Here is a 22,378-nt window from a genome sequence, read left to right as displayed (position 1 = left end):
TACCCCTTGTGGCTGTCCTCAGCTGTGAGTCACCAGGATGCTGTAAATAAAGCTCATGGCAGAAAACGTCAGTTCCCAGGCTTTTTAAAATCTAGCCTGTGGGATTTTTCAGCTTGACTGGCAGCTCCTGGAGTAGGCTCCTAAGTCTCCTGCTATGGGAAATAGGAACGCGCAGGCTGCTGGCATTTCTTGTACTGCTGGGCAGAGGGGGCCTCTCGGCAGACGTCCTCCACCCTATGTTGCCCTGGTGCGTCTGGTTTCAAGGGGTGTGATTTCACCTTCCTGATGCCTTGACTTCTGCTCCTCCGCTCAGGAGCCACCGTAGCAGCCTCGACTTCGAGACGTTCGCTCCTCTGGCGTCCTGAGCAGGCCCGGTGTGTCTGGGCAGGCGCTTGTTTGGCTGCCCATTGTCTCGCCGCTTTGTTCCGGTGTCCGCGGCCCTGGGCTGGGTTCCCAGTCAAGCTGCCGCTTTGTTCTCGGGAGGTGTTTTTCCTTCTGCCCAAGTGGGAGCTGAGGTGAATTTGCTGTGTGGAGTCAGGGAGGGCGCAGCACCCGTCGGCGGCTGCCCAACAATGCGGCGAGGGCCAGGGAGGTTGAGCGAGTTTCCACGCGTCTTCCCGATCCGTACCACCCCTGTCGTCCTGGGGTCCGGACGCAGCTCTGCCAGTGCCCCGTCGTGCAGGTCCACGGAAGTCCCTGCTGGACTGAGCTCCCTTGCGTCTCCCCGATGCACAGTTCTGCAGTGCTAGTCGGGCAAGCTGTTCCGCCTATTCCAAAGCGCTCCTGCACGCCTCCCAACCCAGCTGGGCCTAATGCCCTGCCGCCCCCGGGGCTTCTCTGGCAGAGTGCCAGTTGTATCATGCACCGAAGCATGTGCAGATGTGCACCACCAGTGGAAATGCATGCTGCTGGATATGGGAGTTCTGCTAATCAGCTGGCGGGCATTGGACTGTCTCCTGAGTGGCCGCCCAAACGTTGAGCTTACAGGGAGACAATCCACAATGGATGCATAGATGCTGGTGCATGCTAACGCACGGCTGTTGTTCACAAGGACCACTCCTCCCTGATCGGGAGACCTATGCACTGACACTAGTACGTGGGGGGGGGAGCAGTATCACTGTGACCCATGTGATCACCTGAGTCACACGCCCACCCCCAGCAGGTAGGCGAGCCATGGATTGGGGGAGGGCGGGCTGGAAGTGGCAGGGCTTGGGCCCAGCGGTGGGGTTGCTTATTCCAGCCTTGTGCCTTCTAGATGGTAGATGGCGTGTGCCCTTTCCGCGCTTCTCCCAATGGGTGCGTTCTCTCTGCGACGTGCTCCCCTGCCGTCCTGTGGCTCATCGGCGCGGCCGCTGGCTGGCCGGGGGGAGTGTCGGAGCCGGCGCCATGGGGGAGCCGGGGAATGTTAATTCAATCCATTTCTCGTTCCTTTTGTTCCGATTTCCCGGGGCTCCGCTGCTGGGGGTGGGATGCCGTGTGCGATGGGGACGGAAGGAGCAGACGCTTTTTTTCCATTCGGGAAAAGGCGGAAGTGGTGAGAACCAGCCCAGCCAGAGGCAGCTAATGCCGCTGGAGAGTGAGCCCAGGAGGGATGGGGGACTAGTGGTTAGAGCCGGGGCCTGGTGATGGTGTTCCTGCCCGGAGCGCGGGGGCACATTGCTGCCCTGCCCTGCCTCAGTTTCCCTTTGGGCAAAACAGGGCTGATGCTGACTTGCCTTTGGAGCCTGTGGAGATCCTGTTTACCAGGTCCTACATAAGTGGCAGGGAGCTAGTTTGAGTCCCAGTTGCCATTTAAACAGCCACATGGCTGTAGGATAGCAAACTGGCTGGCCAATCCCCAAGGCTAGGGGCCAAGATGCTGGTCCCACAGTGATCAATGCAGAAAGGAACCGGATTAGGGAGGCTTTCCCCCAGCCGTGAGGTGAGGGGGCCTGTGTGGGTGCTCAGCAGAGGAAAGAGGGGCTGTTCTCTCCTGGCTCCCCCTTATTTTAACCCTCCCATTTCCTGTGCTCCCTGGGATAGGAGCTGCTCCCCTGAGACCCAGTGACGTGTACATAGCCACCAGTGGAAGCTGTGCGCTCGTGCGGCCATGAAGGAGAGTTTCAAATGCCGCCCAGCTGATTAGCAGAGTGCCCACAGCGAGGTTTGGTTCTCTGGGTGGTGCACATGTGCACATGCCTGGGTGTACACAGAAAAATGTATTCTGCACATGGCTGGAAAAGATTAGAAGGAACATCGATAGCTGCTGCTCTCTCCTTTCCCCACAGGGGACACAGAGCTGAGGGTGGTTTCCAGGGCAAACCCGCCAAGCCAGTCCCCTTGTGGAGGAGTTTCCCCTAGGGGGTTCCCCACCAACGCACTGCTGCCTTGCAATTGGGCACGGGGCAGATTTGCATTCCTGGTGGTAGCCGAGGGGTGGGGTGCCGGGCTCCAGTCTGTCTGAGACGCTGCCGCAAACAAGTTGTTCTGCAGTGGGGAGGAAACAAAGCACCGGGGCTGTCGGGCAGACAGCGGGTGCCTCCCTGGGGCTGGAGCAGCGGTAGGCTCTGAGGGGCTGAGCTGGTGGGTGGTCTACCCCCCTCTTGTCTCTCAACTTCCTGCTCCTTTCCTCCTCTCTCAGCCGGGGGTCGCTGGTCTCCACCCCGGTGCCAGGATCTCCACGGTCCCTCTGCTGTCTGGGGTGGCGGCAGCAGGTGTTGGCAGTGGCTGACTTTGGCGGCATTCTGCACGGGCTGACTGAATAGCTGTCTTGGTCCCAAGCCAGGTATCCCCCTCTGGGTTGGTGGTGAGCAAGCGGGAAGGAAGGAGCCTGCACTAGGGTTGGTAGGCTGCTCCCTTTCCCACACCTGCCACATGCCCGAGCCAATCCACCCCACGTCTTAGCAACCCCGGGCTCCAGCGAGCCACGCCCTCCTCCTTCCGCTCAATCTGCGGTCTGTAGCCATGAGTCACCACCTCTGCTCCTCTCATTAGTGACTCTGGATAGGTTATAAATAACTTGCTGAGCCATCTCCTCCAGGGCCCTGGCCCACCCTGGAGGGATTGACCCTGCTGGACCCAGGCGGGGCTGGAGCCAGTTGGTGTGGGTGTTGCTGGGAGCGTGTAGGGTTCGCCACCAGTGTCCCCCTCACATGTGAAGGGGAAGGAAGGGTGGGCAAGTAAGACTTAACGGTCCAGATGCAATAGGGGTGCTGAAGCAGGGGGAGGATCTGGCCTGGTAGACTCCCTTGCTGCCTCTTTCCCTAAGCCTTGGCCAAGTTTCTTGCTCTTCGCCATCTGCTCTCACACCCTGCTTGACCTCTGGGGGGTAGGCCTGCTGTGTGGTGGTGGCAGGCAATGGGACAGCTCGCACCTGTCTACCCCTTGCCGCAGGACCGGACTGGCTGGGGGCAGTGTTCCCTGTTCGCCGTGCGCTTGGGCAGCCCCTCAGGAGCGATTCCAACACCGCCCAGATGATTGGTAGAGTGCCCATGGTGAGGGCTTTGTTTGTTCTGGTGGTGCACATTCACACATGCCTTGGTGCACAGAGGGAAAAAAATATTCTTCACACGTGGATGGAAAAGATTAGAGGGAGCATTGGCTGGGGAGTGGCAAAGGAAGGCAGGCTTGGGGCTTAAGGCGCTGGCCCATAGTCAGTTCCCAAGCTCTCCCTGGGTGACCTTAGGCGTGTTGGTAAGTTGCTCTGTGCCTCAGTTTCCCCATGAATATAATGGGGAGAATAGCCCTGCCCTGCCTCATGGCAGGAGGGGACAATACGTCAATTAGCTTGTGAGAGGTACCTGGATATTGGCGTTTTCCCTGTTCCCATGCCCGTGGTTAAAATCAGATTTCATTCTCTTTGCAATAATCCAAAACAGGCTTCGTTGTTCCTTTTCCCTGAAGGAGACGTGTGGGGCTTCTCCATCAGAGTCAGGGGCCAGGGTGTGGTGAAGGCAGCTTGGCCACTCCTTTGTGTGGCTGATCCCCCTTGGCCAGCTTTTCTTTTTTTAAACTCCATTATCCTGCCAAGATAAATTTCTTTCCAAAGCTCTAATCTCCACTATACTGCTTTATAAACTAATTTCATCTGTCAGTGCTCCGCTGGCCTCTTAACTGTCTGAAGAGCTGGGTGTGGGGGTGCACAGAGGGTTCTGCAGTTTGGCATTGGGGGGGGCGGGGAGGAATTGGGGGACCAGTCCCTTTAATCGTGCGATCCACTCTCAATGCAGGGGCAGCCAGCAAGGTCGCCTACTGCTATAGGCAGCACGCGCTGGGCGAGTGGAGGGGATGCAGTTTTGTCTTGCTGCGCTCAGTGGTTCCCAGAGACAGCTGGACTGCGTTTGGATTTCTGCAGGCAAGTCTCGGCAGCATATCAGCTTGATTGCCGGTTACGCCAGGGCTCCTTTAAGCTGTGTAAAAATAGGTGGAAACGCGCCCCCCTCCCCATGCAGCCTCTCTGGCTGGTAAGCACTTGCGATGGCTCTGTTCCATGCTGCTGGAGGGAGGAGATGGATTGGGGCATCTGCAGGCCCATAGAGGTCCATGAGAAATGGCATGTGCTAGAGCAGCCCCGAGGCTGCTCTGATTTACCCCAGGGCCCCAACATGCAGGAAACCCCACTTGAACCCTGCCCCCAGTGCAATGACAGAGGAGCTGCGAATCCAGCCCTGTGCTCTTACATCTCTGCCTGGCAGCACCTGAAAACGGAACGGCCGCACCCACATGGGGGGCTCAGATCTACAAATAACCTCCCCCCTGCCCCACAAAGGTAGCACTTAACGCATCTCCGCTCCCTGCTTTCCCTCCCCAGCCTCGCCAAGTCACTTCCACTCTCTTTGGGCATCTTTATTCCTCTCCCCTTCCCAAAGCGCTTCTGCAGAGGTGAGTCAGCCCTGCTCCCTGGCCGTGGGTTCAGAGCCAGCCGGGCGGTGAGGGCTAATTAACGGAGGCGTGATCAGAGATGGCATCACATAAAGCGGCCCTGCCCCTCCCCTCGCACATATGTATCCAGGGGTCATTTTCCCAGGGTGTTTTCGGGCGCCAGTTCTCTAACACGGGGCCTTTTTTGTCTTGTACCTGCCGGGGAGCCTTTTCTCTGCTTCAGATCTGTCTCCTTGCTCCTCCTCTGCCCTTTTGTCCTTCCCCGAGTCCCTCCCTCCCCCAGCTGTGGCCCCGTTGCGATGTTAAGAGCTGGGCTTTTAGAGAATTCTTAAAAAAAATCTTTAAAAAACCCCAAACTGGGACACTTTTTTTTCCGTTTGGCGGCATAAATAGCATCCTGTGACAGAGCTTTACACTGAGTTTGCCATAGCAACCCTCAGCAAAGCCAGTGTTTATAACACCCTGTCACCACGGCTGGAAAAAACAAGCAGCTGCTGCCGTAGCAGGCTGGGGGGGGACAACTCCTCCAGCAAAAGGAGGGGTGGGTGGGGGGGCGGCGTCCAAACACCAGGAGTTGCTTCCGGTGCTGGAGTTGAATTCCTCTGCAGGGCCTTAACATCGGGGCGGGGGTGTGCTCATGCGGGAGGCATGCTTTGATGTGCCCCCAGCTGCCTTGCTGAATGGAAGGGCCGGGGTCTGAACTCGGTTCCTTGAACTCGCTATGGGCGTAAGAGGAGCAAATGGTTTCAGAGCACGACTCGGAAGCTAACCTGTTACTCCCAGAAGAAACTTGGGGAAGGTGGAGATTAGGGATGCAGGAGTGTAACCGTGTACGCAGTTACAGCTCATCGGTTACCATGCACAGTTACACGCAGGCTCCTAGTACGCGACGGCTGCGTGCTCCTGCGCGTACTGGCTCCCGGGAAGCCCCCTGCCCTCCCGCAATACGCTGCTGCCTCTGTCTCTGAGGCAGCAGCATGGAGAAGGGGAGCAGGCAGGAGCCGGTGTGCACAGGGAACCAGCTTAAAAAGGCAGTTCACCGCACGTACCGGCTCACGTGTAAATTTCCAGCAGTTACACGATTACTTAGTTAACCACATTTTAACATCCCTGGTGGCTAGTGGGCTCTCTGAAGGCAGCAGGCTGGCTCGCTTTAAGTGGACATGCTTCTTTCTTCCTTCCTTCCTTCCCCAGCCCTTCTGTCCTCTAAGCCTCGACCAGTGGGCCCGATCCTGATCTTACAGCTGCGTGATGAGGAAGATGCTTCATTTGAGCTCCGGGTTGGGCCCTTTCTCCCTGCCTCGAATCCCAAATTACAAGGGTTAGGTCTGTCTGCAGACTGGTGGGAAATACTCTGGCCTCTCACTGCCCAGATGCTATTTAACCTTGTAACTCAGAGTGGGGCGGGGTCCGGGCATGGGGCGGGGGTGATACGGGAGAGAAGGATGGAATTTGGAGTTGCATCTTGAGTGAGTGATGGAGCTGGCTGGGTGATGAGCCCATTTGCCAACTGTTAAATACTCCTCTCCAACACTGAAGTGAATAATCGTCGGTGCTTGACCATTGATCTCTGCCTGGCTGGCTTTGCTTTAATCGCTGTGGTCTCCGGAAAGCTCTTCCCTATCTCTGTAATCTGCCTAGAGGCTTAGATGCTTCAGCCTTGAGTGCCCTATGAGCAGCTCCTACCGGTTGTTGGGCATGTGCCTCTCCAGACAGGGCCCCTTCCTAGTGCGGAGAACTGGAATTAAGGCTCATTAACTTGGGAGAGGAGGGAATAAAAGCAAAGCCAAGATAACGGGGACCTCTCCCCGATGTGCAGCTTCTGCTGGCGGGATGGGTTTGTGCTGAGCCCTGTGGGCTAACCCCTGCCTTTCAGCTGACCTTGGAGTCTCCACACTGATGCAAGTTTGTGCCACTTTCTCCCTGGACGTGAAAAGGCAGCAGCTAGAGTGGTCAGAGTGGAACAGCTTGTGCTTGATGCTTGTTCCCATAACATAAGAACTGAGGAGAGGGGGTCACCAAATGAAATGAATAGATAGCAGGTTTAAAACAAACAAAAGGAAGGTTTTTTTTTTTTATGTAGCACACAGGTCACCTGTGGAACTCCTTGCTAGAGGATGTTGTGAAGTCCAGGACTTTAACAGGGTTCAAAAAAGAGCTAGATAAATTCATGGAAGTTAGGTCCATCAATGGCTATTCGCCTGGATGGGTAGGAATGGTGTCCCTAGCCTCTGTCAGAAGCTAGGAATGGGCAACAGGGGAGGGATCACATGATGATTCCCTTGTCTGTTCACTCCCTCTGGGGCACCTGGTATTGGCCACTGTCGGCAGACAGGATTCCAGGGTAGATGGACCTTTGGTCTGACCTAGCCTGGCCGTTCTTATGACCACCTTGCTACCTTGAGAGCAAGAACAAAGAGAACCTGCTGGCTTCAGGAGAGAGCCTAGTCTTTCCCTCAGCCAGAGTCTGGGGGTGATGGACTCCATTTGGGGACATTGCCATGCTGGCCTAGAGCAGTGGTCCCCAACCTTTAGAGGCTCCCGGGTGCCCGGGGGGGCGGGGCCATTCACGCGCTGGGCGCCTGGGGGCATGCAAGGGACGGGAATGCCCTTGCACCTGGCGCCGGCGCCAGCATGTGACCCAGGGCCAGGGCTGGGGCCATCCGAGCGCTTTGTGCCGTGGGCCCGGGGCAGGCGCCACCACCCGAGCCGCGCGCCTGGGGCCGGCACCGGCGCTGCTTGAGCGCCGCGCGCCCGATTGCCTGCATGTGCCCTGAGGCTGGGGCCGCCCGAGTGCCGCGCACCCGGCGCCAGTGCGTGTCGCGCGCCTGGGGCCGGCACCTCCTGTGCGCCGCATGCCGGGGGCGGAGCCGGCCCAGGTTGTCGGTGGGCTCGCCATGGCGCCCGCGGGCACCGCGTTGGGGACCACTGGCCTAGAGAAAGGGAGTCCCGCCCGCCCCTGCCCAGAGAGGCTCTGGAACATGGGTTCCCAAACTGGGGGGGGGGGGCGCGCCCCCCTGGAGGGGCATGAAAAAATTCCAGGGGGGGCAAGAGACAACCCAGCCCCCTCCCCATCAATCCCCCCACAAGAAAGAGCCCGGTCCATCTGTCTGTGGGAACATGTGCAGCTTGGGCTGGCTGGGGCAGACTTCAAAATGGCCACCATAAAAGGGCAGTGCCTACTGTGCTCTTAAAAGGGCTTTTTTTTTTTTTTCCTTCCTCCCCTCAAATTTTGCTGCTATTTTTTTGGGAGCGGGGCATGAGAGTGTCTCAAACATCAAAAAGGGGGCGTGATGCTGAAAAGTTCGGGAACTACTGGAGGATACAGGGCAATGCTGACCTGGCCAGGTGTCCTCTCCAGAGAGGATGCTGCATGTGATCCTCTCCAAAGGCCCCAGGGAGCTTGGTAGGGACAGAGGTGGGCTAGGATCTGCAGACCCAGAGCACAGATCCCTCCTTTTCAAATGGAGGCCATGGATGCTTTTCTTCTTCTTCTAGCTGCCCCACTTTGGACCTTTCCAGCCCGAGCAGCTGCTGCCCAAGTCAGGCCCAAGACTCGCTGTTGTTGGCCACTGCGCTGGGCGGTCCCAACGCTGGGGGCTAGGCCCTTCCCTCCCAAGGGGCTGGCGGACGGAAGGAGCTAGACCCTAGCCTGAGGCCGATACACCACCGGAATGTGAATGCAGGCTCCAGAGAGCCCTGCCTGGAGGGGAGGTGCAAACACATCCCCCCTTGGCAGCTGTATACCAGAAGCTAAAGCTGGGCCTGGCTCTTCCAGAGAGGATGTTTTCCCCGGCTGCCTCCCCTGCTTTGTGGTGTAGCCTTTCCTCCTCACCTGGGCCTTGCCCAGCGTGCCTACGGGAGGTGTGGGCCTGTTCCATGTTCGCCCTTGCGCCCTGCCGGGGGGGAGGGATGGTACTGACCCCTTGCCTCTTGCCTTTCTGCCCATGCCCCGGGGAAGGGGCACCCTGTCTCCCTGGTGCCAGGCAGCGTCTTCTCCCTCTGCCATGCCGGAGGTGTAATGCAGCCGTTTATTATTCCGGGCAGGTTTGTCTGCAGCACTGCATCAACTCCATCATTCATCCGCGGCTGCCTCCTCCTCCCGCTCCTGCCAGCTCCTCTCCCTCTGCTCTACACCCCCACGCTCCCTCCCGCCGCCGTACACACTTCCCTGCCTCCCCCTCCTGTCTCACTTGGCTACACACTACCTTGCCTGGGCTGGGATGGGAGGGGCATGATTGGAGTTGGGGGGAGGAGCAGGAATCTGCTGAGAAGGGGGTTTTAGTGGGGATGGAAAGGGGGCTGGGTAGGTATATTGGGGGAAGGGGTATGCGACAAGTGTTCCCTGTATGCTGAATGCTTGTGCGACTGCCCAAGAGAGAGTCCAGTCCCTCCCCGCGGAGGAGCAGAGTGCCCACCTCTGGCAGAGGGTGTTTCTCCTGGTGGTGCACGTCCCCACCTGCCTCAGTGCGTGGAACAAAATTGATTCCACGCGTGCAGGGAAAAAATGAGAGGAAACACTGTGTGCGACAATTATGTTAAGGGGACCCAGCCTCACCCTCTCCTGGACCCTGCGCCATGATCTTGGGGTTGAAAGGAAGGAGCGTGGTGCTAAGCCAGCCTCTCCTGTCTGCAGAGCCTGTTCCCCTCTTCCTCCCCCCCCCCCCCCCACTTGTGGTGTTAAATCTCCTGGTTTGGGTGCCTCTGAGTGCTGCGTGGAACCAGCCTTGCTAGCAGGCCTGTGACACGTCCCCTGGCTGCCTGCCCAGTCAGCGCCCACCTTCCCCCAACTCACCAGGCCTTGAAATGTTTGCCTATGTGGCTGGGCTGGGCATGAGCCCTTGCAGAGATGGGTTCAAAGGCCGCCCTGACCCTGCTCCGCCCGAGGGGTGCCAAGGCCATTGGAATGCAGCGGCGCTTTAGCACAGGCCTCCTGGGGCTTATGCCAAGAGGAGACAAGGGAATACCGAAACCTACGGTGCCTGGCTGGAGAACACCTCCTCCAACCCTCGTCGCAGCCTGCTGCACTTAACCCTCTGCGCCCTGGAGAGCTGGATTGAAAGCGGGCTTATGGCATTGGTGAACCGAGGGAAGCTGCTTTACAGTCCCTTGCCCGGCGGCCAGTTGCTCTGCGGCTTATCACAAGGCTGTGTCCCAGGACTGGAATAGCAAGGAATGCTACAGTGCGGGGCCAAGTGGGGCTGGACAGGGTGGTGCAGGGGGATGGCACAAGAATGCAATTGCAGCAATGCTCCTCCTGATCTTTTCCATCCACACGCTGCCGTGTTCCCGTTCCCTGTGTGGAATAAATTTCTATGTGCACCAAGGTGTGTGTGAACGCGCAGCAGCAACACAGAACCTAGCTGGGGGCGCTCTGCCAATCAGCGAGGTGGCATTTGTATCTCTCCCCAGCGGCTGCGGAAGCGTGCAGCTTACAGGGAACACGGGCTAGCAGAGGGAATTTACAGATGTCCTCCCCTTTCCCTAGAGCATCCCACTTTGCCTACTGTGAAATGCCAATAAGGGGATATTCGTCCAGGCAGGTTTGTCTGCAGCACTGCACCTAGGGGCCTAGAATCTTGTGGCTTTCCTAGCAGTAGGCCCTGCATAGCGGGACAGATAGGCAAGAAGCCGGCTACTTCTTGGGAGTGTTCTCCACATGCCTTGAGCTACAGAGGGGTCAGCTGGAACGGAATCCCTACCCCTCTCCTGCCGTCCCTCCCCCATTGACGTGGCCTGTGCTAGGTGATGGGAGGCAGTGGCTTGGTTCTAGCTTCTGTGCTTTGCACTTGGCTACCTGAAGCCTTCTCCTGTCCGTCCCCCCCCCCCCCTCCCGACCTTCTGCTCTGCTCTCCCTTCAGAGGAAAGGACCCTGGAGAAAAAACCAGCTTCCCCCTTGGTGCCCAGAGGCTCTGGAAACTAATTAGGAGAGAGCCGGGGACAGTTGGCTGATTAATGCTGGGGTCATTAGAACAGGGGTAGGGAATCTTATTGGGGTCGGGGGGTCACCGACCCACAGAAAAATCAGTCAGGGGACACACACGTGAGAAGCAAAAAAAACCCAACCACACCAGCCCTCACTGACATGGCCCCTGACTGGGAAGGAGAAAGACACTCCCGACATTCCCCTTGCACACCAGAGCCTGGGGGCAGGGGGAGGCTAGTAGATTTGTGTGCTCCAGTCCCGTGGGGAGATGGCAGGGGGGCTGGAGCACTAGTGTGGGCTTCCCAATGCTGGGGGTGGGGAGCCCTGAACCTCGGAGGGCCGGATCTAGACAAGCCGGGGGCCGCAGGTTTCCCACCCCTGCATTGGAAGCTTGTTCCTCTCTCTGGCCATGGAGCGAGATTCAGGAGGGCTGTCGCCCAGACCCATGCGTGGGTGGGGCTGTCCCTGATGGGCGTTCTGGGGCTATTTGTCTGGCTCCCCTGAGCACCTTGAGCATGTATGTTTTAATCGTTGTTTCCAGTGACAACACTTAATGCCCTGAAGGGAACTGGCTGGACAGGGCCTTTGTTGTGGAGGTTGCTGGGAATGACAAGGCTGGTCCCTGCTTTGCTGTGGTTGAGGCAAACCGACTGTGTGGGAGACGGGGTTCTCCCCATTACCTATATAAGAGGGTCACCGCGAAGCTGTAGCCCACGTGGGTCAAAGTGCTCCTGGAGGAGGGCGCCCCGGTCGTTAAAGGAGCCTGAAAACAGCTCCCTCTTGATACATGGTGGGTGCATATTCCTTGGGTTTGTTGTTCCCAGCAAAGAGTCCCAGCTGTGTGCAGGGACCAGCGAGGCAGGCGTGGGACGCCGTGTCCCTGCCCGAGAGAGCTTGCAGGCTAAGCAGACAGAGCTGCCAAAGAGATGATGAAGGAACAGGACTTGCCCGAGGTCACCCAGTACGTCGGTGGCAGAGCCAGGTCTCCTGACTCCCAATCCTCTGCCCTACCCTACGCAGCGACACAGAGACAAGAGCTGTCTGAGTGAGCAGACTCATTCCTCCTGCAGGGAGTCGGTTTGCTCCCCCTTAACCTGCCAAGAGGAATCCCTGGTGCACCAGCTCTGAGGAGGAAGGGAATCTGGGGAGATAATGATAGATGCCCTGCAGGCTCCTCCAGGGGTAATTATGGACTCCGCCATTCCAGGATTAATTAGCTGCCTTTCTCTTAACCTCTTAGCTCTTCTCAGAAGTTGTTATTTGCTATGAAAGGGAAAAAATAGGAAAAAAAATAACCCCCCTACCCCAACACACTGTTAATCAGCAGGGGTCTGTTTAATTGGATCTGCCATCGCTTACCTCCTCCCGCAGAGAGCTTTAACGCCCTTAAATGATAGATGAGAAGCAGCGGCGCTGGAGGGGATGCTGCCTGCCTGGGAGAGGGCAAAGCGCCTTGATGGCTGGACCCATGTGCTTCCTTCCACAGCGCAAGCCCCGGCCTAGAGCCACCCTCTTGTCCCAGAGCAGCGATGTACCGCAAAGGGGTCTCTTGTTTTAGGGATGGGAGGGAGAGACGCTTTACCCCGGAGGTGGCTCTGACTTTCCACCGGGACCCTAAAGATTAATAATGGCCTGTTAAACATGCCTGGGAGTCTTCTCGGAGCCTGCCTCCTTCCCGCTAATCTCAAGACTGCCCCTTGCCTTCCCTGCAAGCCGCTGCATGATGCTGGGGGACGGGGAGCATCATGACCAAACCCAGGTGGTTTTTCCGAACACGCAGCACAGCTCCTGCGCCTCTTTGCCTAGGGAGGTTGCTTCCGCGGGACCTCGGCTGCGCTGTTGTGGATGGTGGGAAGCACCAGAAGGCGCTGGAAGCCTTTGCAAAGGCGGGAGGGGAGGAGAGAGGGTTAACCGTTTCCGCTATGGACCGTTCGTTGCTGCACAGCCGGCCCTAGTGCATCCTTCCCTGTTTGCCCCCTGCATCCTTTTGCTTCCGGTGACTCCTGCGTTCGGTAGCTTTCTTGCATTCATGCCCCAAAGCCCCATCTAAATGCATAGGCAGAGACGCTTTCCCTGCCCCGAAGAGCACACGGTTCTCCCCAGCTCTTCTTCCTTTTGCTTTTTTCACATCCACTCACCGTACAGGCAGACTCTAGATGTGAAATGCGGGGGGGGCATCATGGTATTGAAGCTGGCAGGAGCTTCCTGGTCTCCCCTTTTCCCTCCTCCCCATTTCAGGACAGCTGCAAGCCAGAAGAAATCCCCACTTGCAGCAGCTGCAGCACACCTAGGTGTAATAAGCCCGCAATGTGCATGCATTTTCTGGGTCTATGAAATTGCAGTCAAAGCACTGAAGGAGGCCTCGGCCTTCTTGGATTGGTGGTGGAGAAGCCCTCTCCAGTAGGTGGGTGGGGGGTGACAACATCCTCCTAGCACGTTCTGTCCCCGGCCCCCTGCTTGCCAGTTGCTTTCACTCTCGGCTCCGGGGCTGGGAGCCCAAAATATTTGGACTCTGAGTGGGGTCTGATCTGTCCCTGCATTTCCCGGCAGCTGTTACAGGTGAGCAGCGTTTAGCTGTGCCCCCCCCTCGGGCCAAAGGCCTCCCTCAGCCGGAACGAGGAGAAGAAAGTGAAATAAGTTTCTCTGCCCCATCTGGAATGGACTCCTGAATCCTCCCTCCGGGGTTAATATTCCAGGCTCTCCCGTCCTTCCTGCTTCCGGGAACCCGGGGAGACTTGCTTTGGAAGGCGCCCTTCCAGGCAGGATACAGCTGGGGCTGCCTGTCACTCCGCTGTCATCCGCACGTGGGGCTGCATTGCTGAATCCCAGCCATCATGCTGCTCTCGCTGCCCCGCCCAAGGCGATGGCAACAGCGCTAGTCATCACTGTGCCGACTGGGCGAAGAAGCCAAAGGAATGTCCGTTCTAAAATCTGTCTTGAGTTAAATGTGTTGGGCTTTTTTTTTCTTTTAACCCTGACAATCCGCTCGGAATAACTTAGAACAGGCCTTTTTAAGCGCCGGTTTATTTGGCCCCTGTGCTGCTTATTTCTTTAGTTTTGTCTCAGTTCCGCACAGAGGAGAAATCAGTGGCGTCATTTGCACATTTGATGTACAATCCGTTTCAGAGCCAGGTTCTCAGGGCGTCCCCCTGCACTGCAGAGGGGGGTGGGTAAGAGACAGCTGTTTTCCACTGGAAGTCTTTGTTTTGAAAACAAATGAATGGAAATATTTCCGTTCCTCTCTGCTGTGGGCCAGACATCTGTGGCGGGAATAGAGAGTCACCTGGATTCTCTTCCTGTCCCAACTCGACTGGCAAGTCCTTGATCCTGGGGCCCTCATTCTGCCTTGCTGAGTAGTTTAGACTAGCGCTGCTGATGCCCTTTATAGTGCTTTGAGATTGAGAGACGAGGGACCCGTTCTTCAGGTACTGGTTAGCAGCGTTGTTTGGCTGAGGTCAATGGAATTTACATTTCAAGCTGCTGGGAGCATGGAGACGGTCTCTTCTGTATTTGTACTGACTCAGTAGGGTCTTGGGGAGAGCCCTGCAAATCCACAAGTATCTGTGGATTTGGATATCCATGAATCATTTTTGCAGATGTGCATACATTTTTATATCCATGCAGGATCCAGTCCTGGGCCATGATGTACTCCTACATTAATATAAATAACAATAATAGACCCATTTCTGCTAGCTAACAGTCCAGCGTGAAATGGAATCAACTACAGGTTGAACCTCTATAGTCCAGCACTCTCAGGACCTGACTGGTACCGAACCGGAGATTTTGCCAAACCACGGGAAGTCAATATTGTCTAGCAGCATCGCCAACACTTCCACTGCTTGCTGGGCTCTTAAAAGACATTGAGGGGTAAATCAGACCTAATAACAGCACAGAACACTGAGAGCCAGGGCTGGTGGCTGTAAACCAGCTTTATGGGACCGTGGGAAATTTGGCCAGACCCATGATCGGTGGCCATCTGGTTAACTAAAACCATGCCGGACCATGGATGTTGCTGGACTAGAGAGGTTCTGTAGTGCTAAGTGTTGTTGCCACAAAGCAGCTTGTTCTTCCACAGCATAGCTGTTGAGCTGGTTATGTCCCTTTAAGGTCCTGCCCTGAGATGGGGAAGAGGTGGGATTAAAACCTAGGGGTACCGGGCTCCAGTGCTCATTCCTAGACCTTGCTGCCTCCCAATATCTCTTGCCTAGGTGCATTCCTAGCACCGTAGCACTCAGTCCCCTTCCAAGGCACGTGCATCGCTGCCCTCTTACTAATGACGATCTTTTTGTTTTAAATCTCTGTCTTGCAGCTCCCGTTGCCGCTGGTATCCAGGGAACCCTCCTCCTTCTCCAGGAGATACACGCTGGTTGTTGCTAAGGTCGCTTCCACGGTAACATGCACATCCTGTTTATACCTTTATCTGGAGAAGTTGGGCTCCACTAGTCACGCCGCCGGCTTCACCTGGGAAGCGGTAGAAGGAAGCACCTGCTTCCTCTTCCCCGTCTCCGGCACCTCCACTAGGATTCTCTTCTCTCTGCGGAGGCCTTGCCATCCAGTCCCCTACGGGGCCGTGGAGCTAAGGCTACAACTGGGAGTTGCCACGGACCGTCTGTGTCCCCCGTGGGACTTTCAGGGGCGGGAGGTGGTCCAATAGGAGCCGGCGGGTGGTTGTTTTTTTTTTCCCGTACACGTCTGCTGCGACACCCGCTGCTCTGGCAACATGACGAACAACGCAGCCGACCACCATCCCGGGAACTCGGTCACCGAGGGCAGCCATGAGGGGGATTTTGGCTGCTCCCTGGTTGACCTGCGGACCCTCATGGAGCTTCGGAGCACCGAGGCAGTCACCAGGATCAATGACATGTACGGGGGCGTGCAGAACATCTGCAAGAGGCTGAAGACATCGCCAGTGGAAGGTAAGCGGCCAGGCTGGCCCAGGCGATGTCGCGGAGAGGGGTTGACATGGGAGCTGTTTCTCCCAAGCACCCATGTGCTTTGGAGGGTCAGATGGGATCTGTTCCTGAGGATGTGCAGCCTTGTTAGGCCTACGCCGGCCAATTGGAGTCCTCAGGCTTATGGGCCGTGGGCGGTTGTGCAGCTCAGTAGCTGAGAGTGTCCGTCAGAGTGAATCATAGAACCATAGAACACTAGAACGCGAAGGGAGCTCGAGAGGTCATCGAGTCCAGTCCCCTGCCCTCATAGCAGGACCAATCACCATCTAGCTCTTCCCCGACAGCTGTCTGTTCAACCTGCTTCTAAATATCTCCAGTGATGGAGATTCCACAACCTCCCTAGGCAATTTATTCCAGTGTTTCACCACTCGGACAGGTAAGAAATTTTTCCTAATGTCCAACCTAAACCTCCCTTGCTGCAATTTAAGCCCATTGCTTCTTGTCCTAACATCAGAGGCCAAGGAGAACAATTTTTCTCCCTCCTCATTGTAACACCCTTTTGCATACTTAAAAACCCCTCTCAGTCTTCTCTTTTCCAAACTAAACAAACCCAGTTCCTTCAGTCTTCCCTCCTAGCTCATGTTCTTAGACCTTTCATCATTTATGTTGCTCTTCTCTGGACCTTCTCCAATTTCTCCACATCTTTCTTGAAATGTGGTGCCCAGACCTGGACACAATCCCCCAGTTGAGGCCTAGTCAGTGCAGAGTAGAGCAGAAGAATGACTTCTTGTGTCTTGCTCCTGTTAATGAATGATTGGGTGCATTATAAGTACCTCGTGGCCCAATCTGAGTTTGGGACCCCATTGTGTGGGGCACTCTTCATATGCCAGGGGAGAACGGGTCCCTGCCCCAAAGAGCTTACAGCCTAACTCGACTGAACAGTACAGTCCCCATTTTGAGGCACACAGAGCTCAAGTCACTTCCTGAGGCGGAGAACCCAGATCTCCAGAATCCCAGACTATCCATTCCCATTCTCTTTGCAGCCTCCTGCTCCCTTCTCTGCCAGGCCCCCAGAGTGGGTGGCAGACTCCAAACGGCGGGGATGGACGAAGGGTTGAGTCGTTCAGGAAGCTGTGAGGATTCCTTCCTGCAGCTGTGCTGCTGTCTGTGAGCTTAGTGCCAGCGTTTCAGTAACAGATGCGGCTAACAGTGGGATAAGCCTAGGGCCGCGAGGGATGGCAGGGAAGGAGAGAGTAGGAACACCAGTAGCCACAACCATCAGCCACGAGGCTGGAACTTGAGCAGGTCTTGTCACGTGTCCTTGCCAAGCTAGCAATGTAGTGTCCTGAACAACTGCATAGGTCCCCAGCTGGTCCCCAGAGACAGACGCCTACGAGGGATGCTTCTCCTTAGGACACACCCACTTACCCATTTTCAAGTGTCTGCATGAAAAACCAAGTAGCCTTTGGTTGAGGGGTGCTCTCCCCGGGCAGGTGTCCGAACCAGGCTGCAGCCCGAGGGTCTCTCCCTCCCCTGAACAGCCCCAGAATAGTAATGTGGTTCTTACGGTGTTAGAAAGCAATGCTGTGCCACGGGGCTGATTCTCGGCCACCTCGCAGGCCTGGCCGATGCTTACTAGAGTCCAGGTGTGTTTTACCATCATCCCTTATTTTTATTTCCTTAGTCCCATACTCTGTTTTTGAGGCCCCACAAGCTCGCAGGAGGCAGGACAGCTTCAAGGCACGCTGGGTAGCTGGTGGTCCTAGCAGAGGAAAGGCAGGAACAGACAAGGAAAGTGGCTTTTCACACCAGGGAAGTGTGTGGGTCAAGGATTCCCAGGCACCAGAAGGAACTGGGCTGCATACGCTTGGCTATTGCTTGTGGTAGGCAGAGGGGATGGGCGCAGATGGCAGCTGCATTAGCAAGGGCAAGACTTTGAAATCCAGGCTTTGTCTTTCTCCACTTCGAAAACTTGCGGGTTATTCTTAGCACTCTCGTTTTGTGGTGTAAGTGCTGGATTAGCGCATTTCACAGCTGTGACTGGGAACGGGAAGGTGTGGGGGGGGGGGGGAGGGAAGACAACACAGATGTAATCAGAGAAGGGGGGGGGGCGCGGTCTGTTTGGCAGTGCCAAATCCGTGTCACAAAGGAATGTGTTTTCCGTGCCAAACAGTGAGTGCACACATGTGGGGGGGTGAGGGCTACACCCCTCATGCTACACGGTGCTCTGCTTGCAGGGAAGAGTAGAAAGGCAGCTGTCCTATTTCCCTCAGTCTCTTTGCCTGTTGACTCTTCCTTGTTTCCAGACCTGCATATCCCTCCATCCCACGCAGCCCTGGTGTTGCTCTCACTTGGCTTTTTTTCTTTTTTTTCCATCCGTTGCTCCCATCACCCGGCGCCGAGGTTACAGCAAAGGCTGAAGGCTGGAGCTCTGCATCCCTCTGTCTTTCCAAGTTCCCTGCTTGTCCTGTGATCCTCCCACATGTCCCTTTTTTTTTCCTGTTCTTCTCTCACTTCTGGATCTCACATTTTCCGTCCTGGTTGCCGGCGACAACACGTTTTTTTTACGTGATTGACGGCCCTGGTGCGAGAGGCATGTCCTCTGGGCTGGGGAGGAAACCAAACGCAGCAGCTTCGGGGACTATCACAGTGCCATTCCCCTCAGGCCCGGTGGCCTCCCAGTAAACCTCCTCTGTGCATTCCTCGAGAGAGAGAGAGCCTGCGCACAGCTTGATTCATCCAGATAATAGCACCTCAGTGGCTGGTCAGGGACCCTGGAGGCCCTGGCCCAGTGTGATATATTTAGTAAATGGTAATGCTCTCTGCAGAGAGAAATCTATGCTACGGGAAGGGAATGGACTCCCCTCCCTGGCAGCTTTGTGAAGCCAGTGGCATCTCCTGAAAACACCGATTTGGGGGGCCCTTTGTGCTTGAGAGCCCATCCTGGGACACTAAGGATTGAGGAGGAACTGAGCGCCCACAGTGCCAGTTGAAATTGATGGGAGCTGCAGGTGCTCTAATCTGTTGCATCCACGTGTGGATTTATTCCATCCATGTGTGGAATAACTTTTTGTGTGCACCGAGGCATGTGCGCAATGTGCACCACCAGTAGAAACAAAAGCGTGTGGGGGTGCTCTGCCAGTCAGCTGGGCAGTATTTGAAATGCTCCGGAATGGCTGCACAAGCGCCCGGCGTACAGGGAGCGCTGCTCAGCACCTGTGAAAACCCAGCCTGAGGGGTGTCGCATTGGCTCCTCAGTGAAGGTTGAAATGGATTCCTGAGGCCTCCCCCTACCCCCCCGATCAGTATCCATCTGTTGTCTCTGGGCAGGGACTCTTTCGTCTGGGTCTGTACAGCGCCTGGCACCATGGGGGGCCTGGTTCGTGATAGGGATGTGAAAATGTCAACGTGTACATGGTTAACCGATGGGCTCCTTGGTTAACCTCCATGGTTACATGCAGGCTCCCGGTATCAGCGCGGGGGGCAGGCAGGAGCACCATGGTTCACGGGGGCTTCCCCCACCCTCCTGCATGTAAACGTTCAGTGGTTACACGTTTACTTAATTAAATGCATTTTAATATTCCTTCTTCGAGATGGGGCTTGTAGATGCTACAGCAATGCAAATCCATTAATAATCCTTGGTAATGGGGGAGCATGCCATTTACAAAAAATATGATCAGCCTATGGAATGTCTAATCCTCCCCCCCCCCCCCCAAGTTACTGGAGCCTCTGCCTAGATCTAGCATTTGTTTACTTTTGTATGGTAGGTACAGGCTAAGCCACGTTCAGGACCCGCCTCCCTTTATGAAGCCATCCCTAGAGCTGCCCCCTGGTTCACCTGCTGATTGCAAAGAGGTGGTGGTTTGCGCTGGCATGTTGATATGGCGGTGATGCCCAGAAGCCCGAGTCAGCAACGGGCTGGGCCCTGCATGTGCTTCGGGGAAGTCATGGCTGGTCAGGAACCAGGAATTCATTTGTGCCGGCCACAGGCGGTTGCGAAAGAGGAATTCCTCTGACAATACACATTCGGTCCAGCTCTGCGCCCTGTGCCCCATGCCAGTGCAACCCCCAGGGTAGGCCTTGGAGGGGGGGAGTCCTGAACTAGCCTCCTGGGAGCCACGCCCCTTTGCGCATGCGTGAAATTCAGGTCCCCCCTCTGCAGCTGGGCCGTGTTTTGTGTCATGGGCTGGGCCTTGCAACTTCTGGGGAGTTCGAGCTCCTCCACAGCGTGGGCCCATCTTCAGTATCAGCGGGATGCAGGGATGAGACCAGGTTCGCCCACAGGTGGCTGTGCTGGTTGTTTCTGGACCTACATTTCTCTGGATCTTTATTCCACCTTTGGGGGCAGCCCCTGGGCTTGTGACTTTGGCTGGGATGAGAAGGGCATGATGACCGAGGCTGTTCTCAGATCCTTCTGCTCCAAAGGGACTCTGGCCTGGCCGAGCATGGGGACCAGGACTAAGCTGCAGGACCAAGAGCAGGGTGGGGTTTCCGAGGACCGGATGCCCCAGAGAGCTGCGGGTCAGGGCGGAGGTGCAGCAGTAGCGAGGTGTGGAAGCCCTAGGATTAACATGGAAAGTCCTCTCCAGTTAGGAGGAAGTTACAAAAACTGTTTTGCCGATACAAGGTGTCCTCTGAGACATGTAAAATAGAGGAGCTCTCTGCAGGCAGCTCCTAGTACTGCTGAGTTCTGGCAGCCAGGGAACATCCAAGTCTAGGGTGTATCACTCCCTGCATCACATCTCTTCCCTGCATTGCAACACAAGGCACTTTGGGGCAGGGAGAACATCAGTGTTCCCTGTAAGCTGAGCGCTTGGGCAGCCCCCTAGAGCTCGAGCTGATTGATTGGCAGAGTGCCCACAGCTACCCAGAGCCTGTGTTCTTACTGGTGGTGCACACCTACACATGTTTTGGTGCGCACCACAACATTTATTCTGCACGAGAACAAAAAATATCAGCTGGAACATTGGAGAACATCTCTGTGTGCTAAATCTTGTCCCCAACGTGTTAGTGGCAAAGGCCGCATTGGCATATCGAGGTCTCTACAGCCAAGGCCAGTTTCCCCACGTTTTGAATCGTGGATTTCAGCAAAAGGGTGTTTTGAGAGTGGGACTCCTCGAGGGCGTTTAGATTGCCCGGGTCAGTACTGGGGTGCTTGATCCAGCACTAGTGGGCCCGGCTCCTGTCCCCACCCTAGGACTCGATCTCAGGAGGACCGCTGAGCGTTCGGGGCCCGTCACACAGAGCCTATGCTGCTTTCGGTTGGAACCATCGCCTTTGGAACTTGAGCCTGCGGGCTCAAAGACCCCCGGCCAAGAGCTCGCTGCTAGGTTTGTGTCTCCCGAAGTGTTGCCGTGGGGCGTAGGCAACTCCTTCCGTGACCGCTCCAACACTGAGAGAGGGCCCGATGGGGGCTCTGTGGGTGGGCGCTAAAGAACCAGAGGAGCTGTTGGCCCAGCAGCCTCAGCGAAGGATCCCTTGTCCCCTCTACCACAAGGGACGCCGCCGGGAGACCATTTTCTTCTGCGCTGTGGAGCCGCGTTCGGTTGTGACTATGCCCCGTGGGGGGCCCTTCCCATCTACCCTCCTCCTGAGTCATCTCCGCACACTGGCCTCTCTGTGTTGAAGCCAAGCAGGGCTCTGGCCAGCAGTCCCGTGTGGTGGGACCGGAGCCAACCACCCGGTGACTGTCAGGGGATGTGGAGGCGAGGGCGCATCGGGGAGGGGATGGGTAAGGAGGAGTCCCCCTGCGGCAGTGAGTGGACTCCTCCTGATCCTTTGCAGGGTGTTTCATAGGCACGTGGGCCACCGCCCCTCTGTTCCTCCACCGCCCACGTGCTGCAGAATTAGCCCCTTGCTCTGTGGGATGGGATATGTCAGTACATCCAGCCTGGGCTCGCTCGCTGAAATCACGGCTCCTTTCCCTCTCCCTGGCCTGCTCTCTCCCATGCAGCCTCCAGCCCATAATGGGGGCCCCGTGGGCACGAGGCTGGCTTGGCCAGCAACTGCCTTGCCCCAGCTTCCCTGGAAGAGGCACGTCTTGCTGCCGGCAATGCAGCGTCAGGCAGCCCCATGGTGCATGGGGAATAGACGAGAGAAGCCCCGAGACACCTTTCCGGTGCCCACAGCCTGTAGTGCGAGAGCACAGGGAGGGGGAGGAGAGGGAGAAAGCAGATCAGGAGTGTGTGTGTGTGTGTGTGTGTGTGTGTGTGTGTGTGACACACACACACACCTGGGGAAGGCGAGCCACATCCAGCCTGGAAGAACGGAAAGGGGATGCTGCGTCCCAGGGGAGAGAAATTGCCATTCAAGCCCCCTCCACAATAGGCTCAAAGCCCTTGTTTCTCCTGTCTACACTATTTCAGGACCGTAGGCAAGGCAGCTCCACTCCCTCTGCAGTTCTGCTTGCCCCCCAGGCAGGCCTACCGACAGAGGGGGGCAAAAGTGGCTGTTGCCCTGGGGCCCAGCTATTCAAAGAGGCCTGGGGCTCTTTGCTGCAAGAGCAGCAGCCCTCAGAGCCTCTGGCCTTTAAATCACCGCCGGAGTGCCGCATGCTTTGCAGGGCTCTGAGGTTGGAGGAGGTGGGGTCCCCAGTGCTGCAGTCTGGGCAGTGCTGAGGGCTGCCTGCCCCCAGCCCCTCTTTTACCCGAGGTCCTGCCCTTCCGGAGCTCAGAGTCTGTCTCCCCCACACCTTGCCTGA

General features: G+C 56.6%; 1 protein-coding gene across 6 annotated transcripts in view; it reads left to right on the top strand.

The window, feature by feature from the left end:
* ATP2B4 (ATPase plasma membrane Ca2+ transporting 4) overlaps positions 1-22,378 on the top strand; it is a 120,403-nt gene that overhangs the window by 34,016 nt on the left and 64,009 nt on the right. For all 6 annotated transcript variants that reach the window (XM_089773675.1, XM_075910014.2, XM_075910013.2 and 3 more), the window contains exon 2: positions 15,096-15,702. In XM_089773675.1, coding sequence (XP_089629801.1) covers positions 15,507-15,702 — 196 coding nt within the window. In that variant the 5' untranslated portion in view covers positions 15,096-15,506. The remainder of the gene's footprint in view (positions 1-15,095; positions 15,703-22,378) is intronic.

This window comes from Pelodiscus sinensis, chromosome 27, assembly GCF_052426305.1.
Source record: "Pelodiscus sinensis isolate ZL-2025 chromosome 27, ASM5242630v1, whole genome shotgun sequence".
In the NCBI taxonomy this organism is placed as follows: Eukaryota; Metazoa; Chordata; order Testudines; family Trionychidae; genus Pelodiscus; species Pelodiscus sinensis.
This window is presented reverse-complemented; position numbering and strand designations above follow the sequence as displayed.